General features: G+C 36.8%; 1 protein-coding gene across 35 annotated transcripts in view; it reads left to right on the top strand.

The window, feature by feature from the left end:
* Positions 1 to 18323, top strand: part of EIF4G3 (eukaryotic translation initiation factor 4 gamma 3) — a 377718-nt gene that overhangs the window by 213838 nt on the left and 145557 nt on the right. For all 35 annotated transcript variants that reach the window (XR_010337748.1, XM_064363412.1, XM_021668355.2 and 32 more), the window contains one exon: positions 840 to 962. Coding sequence is in view for 34 of the 35 variants with exons in the window: in XM_064363412.1 (XP_064219482.1) it covers positions 840 to 962 (123 nt within the window). In the remaining variant the exon portion in view is untranslated. The remainder of the gene's footprint in view (positions 1 to 839; positions 963 to 18323) is intronic.

Below are 18323 nucleotides of genomic sequence, written 5' to 3'. Positions count from 1 at the left end.
TCTTTGCTGGAAAAGGCATGTTTGCAGTGACCATTCTTATATATGTATATAAAGGATAAATTATTCTTAACTCATAGGGTATTTTTATTTTTTATTTTGTTAAAGAACTTCAGAGAATTATTTACAGCATTTAAAACTTTATTCTAGGCTGGGCACTGTGGCTCATGCCTGTAATCCTAATACTTTGGGAGACTGAGGCAGGTGAATCACCTGAGGTCAGCAGTTTGAGACCAACCTGACCAACATGGCAAAACCCTGTCTCTACTAAAAATACAAAAAAAATCAGCCGGGCATGGTGGCGGGCACCTGTAGTCCCAGCTGCTCAGGAGGCTGAGGTGTGAGAATCGCTTGAACCTGGGCAGTGGAGGTTGCAGTGAGCTGAGATTGTGCCACTCCACTCTAGCCTGGGTGACAGAGTGAGACTCCGTCTCAAAAAACAAAAACAAAAAAACAAAACAAAAATCCCCCAAAACCTTATTTTGTGCAGTAACTTTCATATATTAAAAGTATTTTGTGAAATTTATATGTTAAGTATTGTAAATAAAATCAGTCTGACAGGTTGTTACGAAACAAGTATAAATATTAATGGTTTGCCTTTTTGACCTAGAAATCCAGCCAACTAGGTTTTTTTTAGCTTGTTATTCTAATTAGTTCATGTCAGAGCTAATGGCCTAAATTTATCTGATCAATCTGTGATTGAAATTAAGTCAAATGTGGTGATTATCGCTTTTGATATTTGACAGCTTTCCCAATTTGCACCTTTAACTTAGTTGTATGCCTGTAAATTTGCTACACAGACACTCATCTGTACATATGCCATTTTATTTAACCTTATATAGATAAGAATTCGAGATCCAAACCAGGGAGGTAAAGATATAACAGAGGAGATTATGTCTGGAGGCGGCAGCAGGAATCCTACTCCACCCATAGGAAGACCCACACCCACACCTACTCCTCCTCAGGTAAGACAGAGTGATCTATAATGGATGGCACTATTTGTTCACTAACCTCTTCTGAACTCTTCTTTTTTCTATAGCCACTTTCTGTACTATTCATTTCCATCAATTGTCTCACAGCCTCGAATATCTAAATGGTATTTAAACAGACGTGTTTTTTTCTCTTTGCAAATTGTAATATTTTTAAATTTGTATTGGTAATGTATTTTATGTATTGTCTTCACAATCAGAGCACAGGGAGGTGCTGCCACTCTTCTTAATGAACTATTTCATGACACCAAAAGGAGCTGCATTCTTGTCGAAACCTCATCATTAAATGAGTATTTCACATTTCATATGGAACCTTAGGATTTAAGTGCTGCACACTTCGTTAATGCAAACATTAAGGTTGAGAATTTAGCATTTTTACCAAACAGTGTTGCTTGAGATGTGCCTGTGTTATTGAGAACATATTAGGATGTATAACAGGTATACTTCTTACCTTTTAGAACTACATAAATGAATTTCTTGAGTGGAGAGTGTCTTCTTTAATTACAATCATCCCTTGGTATCCACAGGGGATTTGATATTCAAAGATGCCCCCCTATTAGCTGGGCATGGTGACGCATGCCTGTAATCCCAGGTACTCTGGAGGCTGAGGCAGGAGAATCGCTTAAACCCAGGAGGCCGAGGCTGCAGTGAGCCGAGATCGTGCCACTGCAGTCCACACTCCAGCCTGGGCAACAGAGAGAGACTCCGTCTTAAAAATAAAAGATTTGTATTTAATTACTATGTTACTTTAAATTTTGATAAATGATTTAGAGATACGTGATTTTCAGATCTTAAAAGTTATCTAAAGTGAAGCCAGGTGTAGGTACATTGGCACATGCCTGTAGTTCCAGCTGTTTGGGAGGTTAAACAGTAGGATTCCTTGATCCCAGCTTGGACAACATAGCAAGACCCTGTCCCTTAAAAAAAAAAATTGTCTAAAATGAAAGCCTAGTATTTAAAAACAGATAAAAGGAAGCTGTTAAGGAGTAAGGGGCTGCTTTCTTTCCTCTTTTATGCCTGGATGGTAAGGGGGTTCCTTGGAGGCCAGTTTACAAATAAATGATACAGATGATCATATATAGGGCATTTCAGAATGATAGACTATTGACTTAACTTTAGTAGTACAGACAAAAATAAAAAGTTCATAAAATGTTCTTAAATATCAAAGTCACAAATAGCTGGAGTATAGAGCCCCTTGAAAGTCTGTGAATTTGAGAAAGGCTTAAATTTGGTCCTTTGTTCTAATAATATGTTTTCTCTTGGAAATGATGGTATCTGGCTGACGTTATCTCAGTCTTTAATTATTCAGATGTGTATGTATGTCCATCTGGATTTGTGAGTTGTAAGGTCATGTTAATAATTCTTTATCATTCCTCATTATTCCCCTAGGAATATTCCAATTTTGGAAGGGTGAAGAAGGCATTATATTTAGTTTCTTCCCTGGAAGTGAGCATGGGACAAACAAAACTTCCAAATTGAAGTAATCTGTATATGTGCTCTGTTAGGTAGGGGTACACCATAGCAAAACTTTTTGATTAGTTGATCAGTGCAGTCAAAATTTAGTATGTATTTTCAAACATGAAAATGTTACTTCTGTCAAGCCAGATAAACAAAGGATAGACAATCCTTTGTTGATTTCTGTTAAATTCTCAATTTAGACATGTATGTGTCTTTTTGCACTTAATGCCCTGTGGAGTGTGATTGGTTTTCTTTAATCTTCCAAGCCCGGTCCCACCCTCTTCTGGTATCCCTCTGTACTTAACTACAGAAATCTTTTTGTTGTCTTTCCGCAGAGACTGTGGTTCTGAATATGAGTGTATATTTCTCTATAAATCACATTGAATGTACACTCTCAGCAGATGAAGGCCATCAATCAATAATTGTAATGTTGGTAGTTCTTTTTGATATGTGCACATCCTTATAAAGCATAAGTTTATTTTATTAGATGACTTGTATTTAAATCCAAATGCATGAAATTCGTGGAATGAATGAATAGCTTTTTAACAGAGACATATGTACTAGATATATTTCATTTTATTCTTAAGAAAAACAGCAGCACAAGCGTGATGATGGCAACTGACATTTGACCTCATTTTCTGGAACGTCATATAAAGTGGTACACAGAGGGATGAGTGCGGTGGCTTAGGCCTATAATCCCAGCACTCTGGGAGGCGGGTGGATCACCTGAGGTCAGGAATTCAAGACCAGCCTGGCCAACATGGTGAAACCTCGTCTCTACTTAAAATACAAAAATTAGTCAGGCATGGTGGCAGGTGCCTGTAATCCCAGCTATTCTGGAGGCTGAGGTTACAATGAGCTGAGATTGCATTCTTGCACTCCAGCCTGGGTGACAGAGTAAGACTCCGTTTCAAAAAAAAGAAAAGTGATACACAGAGAGTGGGAGAGGGTATCCTTGGTTAAGGGACATGGTTGTTGCTGCCTGATCGTTACACTGTGTAAAATTGTTAACTCAGGCCTGATGTGGTGGCTCATACCTGCAATCCTAGCACTTTCAGAGGCTGAGGAGGGCAGATCACTTAAGGTCAGAAGTTCAAAACCAGCCTGGCCAACATGGTGAAACCCTGTCTCTACTAAAAATAGAAAAAAATTAGCCAGGTGTGGTGGTAGGCACCTCTAATCCCAGCCACTTGGGAGGCTTAGGCAGGAGAATCACTTGAACTGGAAGGTGGAGGTTGAAGTGAGCCGAGATCGTGCTACTGCACTCCAATTTGGGTAACAGAGAGACTCTGTCTCAAAAAAAAATGTTGACCCAGTGTTTCAGAAGAAGCTAGAAATCTTTAGTTATGTGTAAAAAAGTTGCAAGTTATAAATATTGGCACTTAATTTCACTGACAAAATAGCACTCTGCCAGCCAAAGAAAACTCACTAGATTTAACTTCAGTTTTATTAATTTTTAATTTTGACATCATTCCAGATAAATACAGAATCGTCTCGTTAGAAGACTACAGATGAGACAGCCCCCGCATCAAAATTTAGGATTAAACAGTAGATACTGTAGTACTTTTGGCCTTGCAGTACCTGCTTTGAGTTAGACATAATTGCTTGTGCTGTGGAGAGCAAAGCCTTTCCCTATCACCAAGAAGTCCCAGTCTCTTTAAAGGGAAACAGAAGACCAGTTACTGAGATCTGACTGGTGCGGAAGTGATCAAGTGGGGCAGAATTGTGGCACAGATATCAGAGACCCATTAATGGTCGTAGTACAGGTAAAATAGAACACGGAAGAGGCTTTAAAACTTTGACTTTGAACCAGACGTACTGGGTTTCAAGTCTCTGTGCTCCTACTCAGTTTTGTAACTTTAGCCTGATTATTTTCTCGCAGGGCATTAGCGTCTACATTTAAAAAGTAAAACCTATCAAACAAAGAGGATTAAATGAGATAAAATGCTTAAAAATTGTCTAAGTTCAGTGCCTGGTACGTAATGAGTATTCAGCAAATATTATCTGTTATTAATATTAAGAAGGCTTTACCGCAGAGATGCCATTTGATCTGAGTTTCATGGGTATTCACAAAATGAAAAAGGTATTTAGGCAGAGGAACAGCATGTGCAAAAATGGGAAATTAGATGAAGGAAGGCTATTATTATCATATTTCAGGTGAGAAATTAGTTGAAGCAGAGGAAGCCAATTGGAGAGATGTTCAGCAATTATTTATTAACTAAATAAGGACTCTAAAAAGGATGACCATGTAATTTACCATCTAAATTGGGATTATTGTGGAAATGATTGGCGATGCTATCATTAATGCCAGCACAGCCAGCATAACCAGTACTGCACATATATAAATGGGGATGTAAGTTTTCTCTAGATGTAAGGGAGAGAGTCAGGGATGCCTCTTGAAGTTTAAAAATACCTCTATTTATAGTGAAACATAATATTGAGTTTACATGGGTAGCTTTGAAGAGGGGGATAATGAGTTTGATTTGGGCAAGCAATCAAGCTGTTGTGATTTTTATCTAATTTGGTCTTGAGGTCTGTCTGTCAAGAGTGGCCATAAACCAAGAGAGCCCTGACCAGGGAACAGTTATGTTTGGGTGTGTTTGGCAGGTGAGACACAATGAGGAAGTGAAACCAAAATGCATGAAACAGAAAAAAATTAGCCATTTACTAATCCCAGAGAGGTTAGCAGTGCTGATGGGAGGCTGGTAAGGGAGCTCTGAAGGCAGCAGGGAACTCACTCAGCAGGTGGAGAGAGCGAGAGAGAGGACTTGTGGGACTGTCCCTTTATTAAGGTCCATGTCCTCCCTTAGGCTTCCCCACTGGAGTTACGGATTTGCTAGTTTAAAGAAAACACTCCCAAAGGGTGAACTTATTTCTATGACTCTGGTGTTAACCATTAGGTTTTATCACGGTCAGCAGCTGTGGGATGTATTGTGTTTTGGGTTGGTAAGTTGAGGAACAAACGACGTCTGTCGCAAGCAACTACACAGGAAGGAAACGTTTGAACTAGGCCAAAGGTGAAAGGGTACAACTGGGTTTCAAAAACATATGCCAGGCCTAAAAGTGGATGCTTGAGGCAGCCATTATATTAAATTTGTGACACAACCTACAAGTTAATTGAGTAAACTGCATTGGATTTCTGTGAGGAGAAACAAATTTTTGCTATCGATGTTTTTACCCTAATAAGTAAATGGAATTTGAAACTATTTTTTTAAGGCTTAAAATTTTCTGAGATAACTAGTAGAGATTTTATATCTCACATATTTAGGAAATACGTATCTGTATATATGCATGTGTCCATACAGAGGATCACAGTGCACAGATGGAGGTGCATGGGTGGATATCAGGGAGCCCTAGAACACTTGCTGTTGGTTTTCACTCTGTAACTTAGATTTATAATAGTGGGTCAGAACATTAAGTTCTTAAAACCCCTAGTTTTTCATCCATAAAATGAGGAATGGTATGAAATAATCTGAGAGTTCCCTTTTAGTTCTTACATATTAAAGTGGGAAAGAAGGAAGAATTTTGTTACTCTCTTAGTATCAAATCTCTCAGCTCTTGATGATGACAGTAAGGCATAAGGAATATCCCTATATTTAGAAATATGCTAGCTATTATGCCTAATAATCTTCATGGAAACCCTGTAGGTTAAAAATAAATACATGATGCCGTGTCAAAATTGTCTACTTTTAAAGGGAATGAGTGGTATATCAAAATCACTTAATTTTTTTTTTCTAATTTGAGGTGGAGTCTCACTCACTCTGTCACCCAGGCAAGAGTGCAAGTGCAGTGGCACAGTCTTGGCTCACTGCGACCTCTGCCTCCTGGATGCAAGTGATTCTCCTGCCTCAGCCTCCCAAGTAGCTGGGATTACAGGCATATGCCACCACACCGACTAATTTTTGTATTTTTAGTAAAGATGGGGTTTCATCCTGTTGACCCAGGCCGCTCTTGAACTCCTGGCCTCGAGTAATCTGCTCGCCTAGCCAAAACACTGGGATCACAGGCATGAGCCACCATGCCCAGCCAAAGATCACTTCATTTTAAAAAATCAATTATGTACCTTTCTTCCTTGATCTATTCTTTTTGCCCACCTGCCACCCCAGCTTTTAGAATTATTCTTGTAGTGAAACACAGTTATAATATGGGAGAGATTACTGTGCTTTGGGGCTTTGTGGTAGGAAGAGGTTGGAGATTATGATTTGATAACATATCTTAGGAAAGATACATCTCCTACCATTTTGGAAAATTACTAAAGCATGAGGTTATTCAGTCTTTTGTAGACCTGCTCATGAAGTTGATACCTGCAAACCTTAACTTCCGTGACCATTTATTATAATTGACCGTTGAACAAAAAGGGTTCATTTATATGATAATTTTTTTCAGTAAATATATTGGACATTTTTTTCGACATTGCGATAACTTGAAAAAACTCCCAGATGACACACTGCCTAAAATTATCAAAAAAAGAAAAATTGGCTGGGCGCGGTGGCTCAAGCCTGTAATCCCAGCACTTTGGGAGGCCGAGGCGGGTGGATCACGAGGTCAAGAGATCGAGACCATCCTGGTCAACATAGTGAAACCCCGTCTCTACTAATACAAAAAATTAGCTGGGCACGGTGGCGCGTGCCTGTAATCCCAGCTACTCAGGAGGCTGAGGCAGGAGAATTGCCTGAACCCAGGAGGCGGAGGTTGCGGTGAGCCGAGATCGCGCCATTGCACTCCAGCCTGGGTATCAAGAGCGAAACTCCGTCTCAAAAAAAAAAAAAAAAAAAAGAAAAATTTAGGTATGTCTTGAATGCATTAAATATATGTAGATACTAGTCTACTTCTTCATTTAGTACCATAAAAAATATACAAATCTATTATAAAAGTTAAAATTTATCAAAACTAAGGTACACAAATACAGACCAGACATGATGCCATTTGCAACTGAGAGAAATGTAAACAGACATAAATGTGCAATCTGGACATGGTGGTACACACCTGTAATCCCAGCACTTTGGGAAGCTGAGATGGGAGGGTTGCTTCAGTCCAGGAGTATAAGACCAGCCTGGGCAACATAGCAAGAGCTTGTCTATCAAAAAAAAAAAAAAAAAAGCTAAAAGAGGCAAAATTACACCCTAACTACATAAAGTTAACTATAGTACATACTGTACTAATGTAATTTTATAGCCACCTCCTGTTGCTATTTTTGTGAACTCAAGTGTTGGGAATATCTGCTTAAAATACCCTGTGACACTGATCATCTTCAGGTGAGCAGTTCATCGCTCCTGTAAATTGTGCCTCATAGTAAAAAGTGATCTCTCTTCATTCTTGCATATTTTTTGGTCATGTTTAATGCATTTTCATAAAGCTTGAATAATGCCATGGGACCCATACAGAGTGCCACCAGTGATGCTGGTAGTACTTCCAAGAAGCAGAGAAAAGTGATAACATTATAAGAAAAAGTTGAATTGCTGCATACGTACTATAGATTTAGGTCTGCAGTGGCCCACCATTTTAGACAGATGATTTATCTTGTAAACGGATGATGTAAACTTATGGTATTGATAAATACAGTATGGTATTGTAAATGTATTTTCTCTTCCTGATGGTTTTCTTAAACACATTTTCTTCTAGCTTGCATTATTGTAAGAGTATAGAATGTATTATATATAACATACATGCATACCAAGAAAAAAAATGTTTTATCGGTAAAGCTTTCAGTCAACAGTAGGCTGTTACTAGTTAAGTTTTTGGAGAGTCAAAAGTTATATGCAGATTTTCAACTGTGTGGGGTCAATGCCTCTAGTTCCTGAATTGTTCAAGGGTCAACTGTAGTTCATTTCATGGTTTAGCAGTAATGGTTTCCTAAAATTGGGTCTACACTTTCCATTGTCATATTCATGTTATAAGTTGATATGTGCAGTCAGTAGTTACATTCCTGCAGAAGAATTTGGAGGTGATACCTAGTATAATGTAAACAAATCCAATCTTTTAAAATTTCATTTTGTCATAGGCACTCATTCAATGAGTTTAAAATTTCATTTTGTCATAGGCACCTTAAAGCATATGGGTATGGTTTTGTTTTAGTAGTGACTACAATAAAAAGGGATCTCTCTTCTTTGTGTTCTAAATTTAGTGGTTACTAAATTAAATTATATTGTTCTTTATCTTTAACGAAATAACTTATCATCAGTAATCTCTCTTGACTTAAAAAGGTGTTCTTCAATAATATGTAAAGCCTTGTAGACTTTAAATAGGCATCTAAGCTGGGGCAGATTCTTTCAAGTTTTTAAATGGGACATTTGATGAACAGAGACCCTTGCTTTGTTATACTGTTTCATAGTTTAAAATCAATTTGTATATATTCTTTGGTTTGATAGAAGAAATAAGATCTAATGTTTGGTAGATCAGTAGGGTGACTATAGTTTACAATAATCTATTGTGCATTTTGAAATAGCTAGAAGAGTTCAAATGCTCCTAGCATAAAGAAAAGACATATATTGATCTTTGAATGATATGAATATATTACGTTTTTATGTGTACACTGAAACTATATACATCTGTCATGCAGTAATAACAATTATTTTTAAAGAATTTGCACACAGATCATCAAAGGTTCGTACTTAAATTTGTAGAGCAAGGTTGTTTATTTCATCAAATAACTCCAACATGACTTTAAAAAAATGTCTAATTTTTAAATACATCTGAGATTCTCCAGCTTCAATGCCTGTAGGAATTTCCTAAAGCAAGTAAGAAAAGAATAATTGAATTCCAACCACTTTCGAGGTACATAACCTTTTTTGGGAAGCCAGTGGAGCAAGTATGTTTTAAGTTGTTTGAGTATTCCAAGAAAAATAAGCCTATGAGACACATTAATAAAATTAAAATTTGTGTGTTTTTTAATATTTGACCTGTTTTCTCATAATTCTTCATCAAATGATATAAAAGCCTTTGTTTTTATAGTGGTTTAATTTTACCTTGGATACTCTAAACCAGAATCCTAATTATAAAGAAAATGTGACTTCCATTTTTGTGTATATAACAATTTTTATTCCTACTGCCTACTCCTAGTTGGACACTAAGCAATAGTATTGGAACTTACAGTCATCTGATGACTATGATAGTTGTAAGTGATCACAAGAAGTGTTGTGAAAGATCACAAGGAACTATCAAATTTAGTCTTTTATTTAAAACATATTTTCAAAATTAAAATAACTTTATGCAAATTATATGTCTTCATTGGAAAAGAGTAGTAAAGAAAGAAATCTTAATCCTAACTCTTATTACCAAGAATTAACCATTGTTAACTTTTGGGTGAATATCCTTTCAGACATCTTTTAGTGCATGTGCATATAGATGTATACATCTGTGTGTGTATATATTTGTTTTTTTAATTAGAGACAGAGTCTCACTCTGTCGCCCTGGCTGGAGTGCAGTGGCATGATCATAGCTTAAACATATAATTTAATAAATTTGGGTTTATGAAAGCCATTTCATAATTAGTATTTTTTCAGTAACCTCCCTTGACTTAAGATCACATTTTTCAGATCACATAGAAATGTTTATATTTGCCGGGCGTGGTGGCTTACGCCTGTAATCCTAGCACTTTGGGAGGCCGAGGTGGGTGGATTACCTGAGGCCAGGAGTTCAAGACCAGCCTGGCCATCATGGTGAAACCCCATCTTTAAAAAAATAAAAAATAAAGAAATGTTTATATTTGATTATATTAAAATGTCTATATTGTATCCTTTAATGTACCATAGTTGATTTAATTGATGGGTATTCATGTTGTTTCCTGTTTGTCTCTATATTAACAATGCTATGATGAACAACTTTGTTTGCTTATTTTGGGGTTATTGTGTTGTCATTTTCTACCTTCCACAAATGTACCAATTAATCTCTTACCCAGCAGTAAAAGAGAATGCTCTTTTCCCTATATCATTGCTTATCTGACAGATCAAAAAACAGTATCTTATTTAATTTTTGTGTTTTGTGAGTTAAGAATTTTTTGATGTTCACCACTTATATGTGTGTGTATGAATTATCTGTTTACACGTTTCTTTTAGTGATGATTTTTGTCTGACAGATTTATAAGAGTGCTTTACATGTTAAAGAAATCCTTTGACATACGTTAAAATTTTTTTCTTGTTTGATGATTATGTTTTAACTTTGTTGATCATGCCTTCTGTCATATGGAATTGCTAAATTTTTGTTTGATTTATTTATTTTTGAGACAGGGTCTTGTATGTTGCTCTGGCTGGATTGCTTATGACAGTCTTGAGCTCCTGGGCTCAAGCAATCCTCCCACCTCCCGCCTCAGCCTTCTGAGTAGCTGGGACTACATGTATATGCCACCATGCCTGGCTAATGTTTTTTTATTTTTAATAAAGATGAGATTTCACCATGTTGCCCAGCTGGTCTCAAAACTCCTGACAGCAGGTGATCCACCCACCTCAACCTCCCGAAGTGCTGGGATTACAGGTGTGGGCCACCGCTCCCAGCTACAATTTATTTTTTATATTATACAGGAAGTTTTAGATTGTGCCAAATGGCCTGTCTCTTGTTTCAGTATTATTTATTGAAGAAGTTCTCATTGCTTTCTTGTTTTGAAAGTTGTTTTAATTATTTCCTGTGTTATTATATACACTTAGGTCTGTTTATGGACTTTTCTATTTCATTGATTCGTTTTAATACCATTATTATACTGTCTTAAATGTAACTTATAGTACATTTTAATATGTTTGTGAGAGAATTCTGTTCATACTATATTTGCCTTTTAGAGTTTTTCTTGTTTCATTTTCCCCCTTCCCAATATGAACTTTATATTTGCCTATTTATTATTTTAATAGCTTTTAGGGTACAAATAGTTTTTTTGTTACATGGATGAATTATATAGTAGTCAATTCTAGATTTTAGTGCACCTGTCCCCTGAGTAGCATACATTGTACCACATTGTACCTGATGAGTAGTTTTTTTATCCCAGTTACCTCTCCCACCCTCCCCCTTCTGAGTCTCTAAAGTCCATTATATCACTCTGTATGCCTTTGTGTACTCATAGCTTAGCTTCCACTTAAGTCAGAACATACGGTTTTTAATTTTCCACTCCTGTGTTACTTCACTTAGAATAATGGCCTCCACCTCCAACCAAGTTGGTACAAAAGACATTCATTCCTTTTTATGACTGAATAGTATTCCGTAGTGTATCTATACCAGATTTTCTTTATCCACTCATTATGCACTTAGGTTAGTTCTACATCTTTGTAATTGTGAATTGTACTGCTATAAAAATACGTGTGCAAATATCTTTTTCATATAATGACTTCATTTCCTTTATGTAGATAGCCAGTAGTGGGATTGCTGGATCAAATGGTAGATCTACTTTTAGCTCTTTAAGGAATCTCTGTACTGTTTTCCATAAAGGTTATGCATTCCCACCAGTTTTACATTCCCACCAGCAATATATAAGCATAATCTTTTCCCCACCTGCTTGCCAGTACCTATTGTTTTTTGACTTTTTAATAATGGCCATTCTTGTAGCAGTAAGATGGTATTGCTTTGTGGTTTTAATTTGCATTTCTTTAATCATCAATGATGTTAAGCATGTTTTTATATTGTTTGTAGGATAATTTATATATCTTCTTTTGAGAAATGTCTGCTCATGTCCTTTGCCCACTTTTTGATGGGATTTTTATTATTATTGCTGATTTGTTTGAGTTCCTTGTAGATTCTGGATGCTAGTCCTTCGTCAGATGGATAGTTTGCATCTCTGTGGGTTATCTTTTTACTCTGATTATTATTTCTTTTGCTGTGCAGAAGGTTTTTAGTTTAATTAGGTTCCGTTTATTTGTTTTTGTTGCATTTGCTTTGGGGTCTTAGTCATGAATTATTTGCCTAGGCTGATATCTAGAAGAGTTTTTGCAATATCACTTTCTAGAATTTTTATAGTTTCGGGTCTTTATATTTAAGTCTTTGATCTATCTTGAGTTGATTTTTGTATAAGGTGAGAGATAGGGATCCAGTTTTATTCTTTTACATGAGGTTTGCCAGTTTTCCTAGTACCATTTGTTAAATAGGGTGTCTATTCCTCATTTTATGTTTTTGTTTGCTTTGTTGAAGATCAGTTGGCTGTACTTTCTTGGCTTTATTTCTGAGTTCTCTATTCTGTTTCATTAGCTTATGTGCCTACTTTTATATCAGTACCATGCTGTTTTGTTAACTATAGCCTTGTATAATTTTAAGTAATGTGATGCTCCCAGATTTCTTATTTTTCCCCTTCCAAATATGAACTTTATATTTATTTATTTATTTATTATTGCCTAGGATTACTTTGGCTACTTGGGCCCTTTTTTTGTTTTGTATGAATTTTAGGATTGTTTTTCCTGATTATATGAAAAATGTTGGTGTTTTGATGAGAATTACATTGAATCTGTAGATTGCTTTGAGTAGTATGGCAATTTTCACAACATTGATTTTTCCCGTCCATGATTATGCAATGCATTTCCATTTGTTTGTGTCATCTCTGATTTCTTTCAGCAGTGTTTTATATTTCTCCTTGTAGAGATCTTTCACCTCCTTGGTTAAGCATATTCCTAGGTATTTCATTTTATTTTTGCAGTTGTTGTAAAATATATTGATTTCTTGATTTAATTCTCAGCTTGGTCATTGTTGGTGTATAGTGGTGCTACTGATTTGTGTACATTGATTTTGTAACCTAAGACTTTACTGAATTCATTTATCAAATCTAAGAGTCTTTTTGAGGAGTCTTTAGGGTTTTCTAGGTATGCAGTCATATCATCTGCAAACAGCCCTAGTTTGACTTCCTCTTTTCCAATTTGAATGCCCTTTATTCTTTCTCTTGCCTAATTGCTCTGACTAGGACTTCCAGAACTATGTTGAATAGAGGTAGTGAGAGTGGGCCTCCTTGTTTTGTTCCTGTTGTCAGGGATAATGCGTTCAACTTTTTCCCATTCAGTATGTTATTGGCTATCGGTTTGTCATATATGACTTTTACTATTTTTAGGTAAGTTCCTTTTATGCCTACTTGGTTGAGGATTTTATCATAAAGGGATGTTGGATTTTGTTGAATGTTTTTTCAGCATCTATTGAGATGGTCATGTGGGTTTTGTTTATAATTCTATTTATGTGATGTATCACATTTATTGAACCATCCCTGCATCCCTGAAATGGAACCCACTTGATCATGATGAATTACCTTTTTGATGTGCTGTTGCATATGGTTAGCTAGTATTTTGTTGACGATTTTTACATCTGTCTTCATTACAGAAATTGGTCTGTACTTTCCTTTTGTGTGTTCTTTCCTGGATTAGGTATCAGGGTGATACTGGCTTCATAGAATGATTTAGGGAGGATTCCTTCTTTCTCAATCTTTTGGAATAGTTTCAGTAGGATTGGTACCAATTCTTTGAATGTCTGGTAGAATTTAGCCATGCATCCATCTGGTCCTGGGCTTTTTTTGTGTGTTGGCAATTTTAAAATTACTGATTCAGTCTTGCTGCTTGTCATTGGTCTATTCAGGGTTTCTCTTTCCTCCTGATTTAATGTAGGAGGGTTGTATGTTTCCAGAAATTTACCCATTTCCTCTAGGTTTTATAGTTTGTTGGCATAAAGTTGTTCATAGTAATCTTGAGTAATCTTTTTAATTTCTCTTGTGTCTATTGTCTTCAATTTCATTTCTAATTGAGTTTATTTGGATCTTCTCCCTTTTTTTGGTTAATTTAGTGAATGGTCTATTTTTTCAAGGAAACGACATTTTGTTTTATTGATCTTTTGTATTGCTTCTTTTGTTTATTTGTTTGAATTTCATTTAGTTTTGCTACAATTTTTATTATTTCTTTCTTTTTCTCTTTTCTTTTCTTTCTTTCTTTCTTTTTTTTTTTTTTTTGAGACAGAGTCTCCCCCTGTCATCCAGTCTGGAGTGCAGTAGCACAATCTTGGCTCACTGCATCCTGCCTCAGTCTCCTGAGTGGCTAGGATTACATGGGTGTAGGCACCACACCTGGCTAATTTTTTAATTTTTAGTACAGATGGGATCTCACCATGTTGGCCAGGCTGGTCTCAAATCCTTACTTCAAGTGATCCACCTGCCTCTGCCTCCCAAAATTCTGGGATTATAGGCACAAGCCAATTTTTGTCATTTCTTTTCTTCTTCTAGGTTTGGTTTTAGTTTGTGTTTGTTTTTCTAATTTCTCGAGGTGTGACATTAGGTTGTTAATTTGTGCTCTTTCAGATTTTTGATGTAGGCATTTAGTGCTGTAAACTTTCCTTTTAGCACTTCTTTTGCTGTATCTCAGATATTTTAATAACTTGTGTCATTATTATCACTTGATTCAGATACTTTTTAATTTCCATCTTCATTTCATTATTAACCAAGATATCATTTAGAAACATTATTTAATTCCTGTGTATTTGTATCCTTTTGAGGGTTCTTGCCCATAAGAACTTTAAAAATCATTTTCTTAGGCTGACATCGTGGCTCCTGGCTGTAATCCCAGCACTTTGGGAGGCTGAGGCAGCCGGATCATGAGGTCAGGAGTTCAAGACCAGCCTGGCCAACATGGTGAAACCTATCTCTATTAAAAATACAAAAATCATCCGAGTGTGGTGGTGGGCACCTGTAATCCCAGCTACTCAGGAGGCTGAGGCAGTAGATTGCTTGAACCCAGGAGGCGGAGGTTGCAGTGAGCCGAGACTACTCCATTGCATTTCAGCCTGGGTGACAGAGTGAGACTCCATCTCAAAAAAAAAAAAAAAAAATCATTTTCTTAAGTCTGCCTTCAAGCTTTTTTTCTTGAGTGTCCAGGTTTCCTCTCCTCATTTCTGACCTTGGCAACCTTTCCTTGCTTTCAAGGATGGTCTCTATTGCAGGTATATATTGTCTTGTCAGGTCAGTGCTTAAAGAACAAAAAAATTCATCAATCTGGATGCTGTTAGCCCAAGCATATACTCTCTAGTTTGTTACCTTGTTCTCTTATTATTTGCTCCCTTTTGAATTACACATTAAGGTTTCCGAAGGGATTTCAGTTTATGACCCCTTCGTTATAAACTATTTCAGGGCCTGGCACAGTGACTCATGCCTGTAATCAAGTACTTTGGGAGGCCAAGCTGAGAGAATTGCTTGAGCCCAGGAGTTCAACACCAGCCCTGGCAACATATCGAGACCCTGTCTCTGAGGCAGGACGATTGCTTGAGCCTGGGAATTTGAGACTGCAGTGAGCCATGGTCATGCCACTGCAATCCAGCCTGAATGGCAGAGCGAGACCCTGTCTCCAAAAAATTGAATGAAATAAACTATTTCAACAGATGTTTGATGTGCTCCCTTGTTCTTCTTTTGTAAATTATACTGTAGTCTACCTCAGTTGCTGAGGTTCTAAGCCTAGGAGTCACCTTTAAATCCTCTTAATCTCACTCTCCATGGTCATTACATCAGCAAGTCCTAGTTGACTCACATTGCCACCACCTTCACTACTGTTATTGTAGTCTAAGCCACTTTGCTCATTTTGCTTACCCCTAGACAACAGGAAATTTCTCACTCATCTCTCTGCTTCTGTTTTGCCTCTCCTCTATTGATTTTTTATACACAGCCCAAGTGAGTGATCTTTTTAAAACATAAATCATATCACACCCTTTCCCCACAAAATACTATCCAGTGTGTCTTCACTATTGACTAAGTGTCCATACAAAAACATAAAAAAGTTCATGTCCATAGAATTTTTGAGGTGTGTATAGGTATTATGGGAACTACAAGATGAGATTTGGGTGAGTACACAGTCAAACCTTACTAGTATAGAAAGAATTAAAGAACTGATTTATGTGGTTCATGACTACTGTAGTCCTTACATCGTGTAATTCCTGCGTTCGAATTCAGTGGAATTATTGTTACTATTATATTATTGCTGTTGTTATTTATTGTTTTTCATTGCCTTTGTCTTGAAGGAAGTGTTTATTATGGCATATCATATTATATTATGAGAACACTTCAGAGCTTCAGGTTAGATACTCAGTTTTTTACTTGATCTCTGTACTCAGGTATTTCACAAGCACTTAAACCTCAGAACTGGAGATCATGGTTTTCCTCTTTCCAAGCTCATGACTCCCAAACCTTATATCTCCTCCAGGGTTCCCTTTCTTATACTGGCCCCTATCTCAGAAATCTAGAAACCTAATGTTTTTCTTTTTACCCCCCTCTCCTCATAGATCACTTCTCTACCATGTCTCATCAAGCCCAGTCAGTTTACCTCCTACATTTAAGTAAAGTTCAGTCACTGCCCACCATTATTACCACCAAAATTATTTCCCTTGGGCTACTGAAGTAACTTTGAAAACTGTATCCTCCTAACTGTTATTTCCTCGCTCTAGTTCATTCTCCATGCAGTGGTCAGAATTATCTTTATAAAACATCAGCCACGTGTAATGGCTCATGCCTGTAGTCTCAGCACTTTAGGAGGCCAAGTGGGGAGGATTACTTGAGCCCAGTTCAAGACCAGCCCAGGCAACATACTGAGACCCCTTCTGTACAAAAAATAGAAAAAAATAGCTGGACATGGTGGTACACGCCTGTGGTCCTAGCTGCTTAGGAGCTGGGGTGGGAGGAACACTTGAACTCAGTAAGTCAAGGAAGCTGCAGTGAACTGTGATTGTACCACTGTACTCCAGCCAGGGTGACAGAGAGATCCTGTCTTAAAAAAAAAAAAATTAAAACACAAATCTGATTTTATAATATTGCTGTTTAAAACCTGGCCCTGGCTTCCTATTGCTATGGGGATAAAGACCAAAACCCTTGGTGTGGCCTGTAAGGCCCTGTCTGCCTGGCCCGTGACTGCTTCATTTCACACCAAATTTCCCTATTCTTTCTGTGTCCCTCTTACCTTTTACATAAAGTAGTTGATCACGGAATACTCTTCCATTTTAGAGCCTTCAGACGTGTTTTCTCTGCATGAGATGTGTCTACCTGCCCTTCCTTCTGCATGACAACATTCACATTGATTTTTTGAAACTCAACCTAAATGTTGCTTACTCAAAATATCTTCCTCACACATCATAAAGTCAGAACCCCAGATGATAGGTCATCTTTGTACTCTTACTTCCCCAGTAAAGCATTTATAGCTATGGTAATTAATGATTACTTTTGTGGTTGATACCATATGTTTCCTTTGATAGAATATAAGTTCTATGAAGCCAGAAATTTTGTCTTAGCCATGAGTGGATTCTTAGTGTTTTGTACAAGGTAAACATCTGGAGGAAAAACACACATATTGACACACACCTTTCTAATGAGAGACTGGGAGAAAGTCCTGCTAAAAACAAGCATGTTTTGGTACCTTTTCCTGGCATCAAGTATATTATTGTTTTGCTTCTTAACCTTCATAGTGTTTCTCGATGGAGGCTATACATGTTTATCATTTTATATATGTTAAATACATGAGGTATTTATACAAGGATTATTTTAAAGTCATTGAATGAGGATCTTATGATGGCAAATCAACTTTTTAAAAAATATTTATGTAACTATTTGAGGTCTCTGGCTTTCTGTAAATGAATTATAAGAGAGGTCAGGGAATATTTTCTGTAATGGGCCAGATAGTAAATATTTTAGACTTTGCAACTATATTATCTCTTTTAGCACTCTTCAACTGTGCCATTGTGGCTCAAAAGCAGTTATACAAAATATGTAGATGGATGGGTGTGTCTCTTTCAATAACACGTTATTTATGGGCACCAAAATTTGAATTTTACATAATTTTCATGTGTCAAGAAATACTGTTTTGTCTCTTGATTTTTTATTTCCCCCAACATTTGAAATTGTAGAAACTTACCTTTTGGGCAGTACAAAATCAGGTATATGGCCCCAGGGTCATAGTTGTTGACCCTTGT

The sequence above is a fragment of the Aotus nancymaae genome, unplaced genomic scaffold (assembly GCF_030222135.1).
Source record: "Aotus nancymaae isolate 86718 unplaced genomic scaffold, 86718_ANA_hifiasm-v0.15.2.pri h1tg000053l, whole genome shotgun sequence".
Lineage (NCBI taxonomy): Eukaryota > Metazoa > Chordata > Mammalia > Primates > Aotidae > Aotus > Aotus nancymaae.
This window is presented reverse-complemented; position numbering and strand designations above follow the sequence as displayed.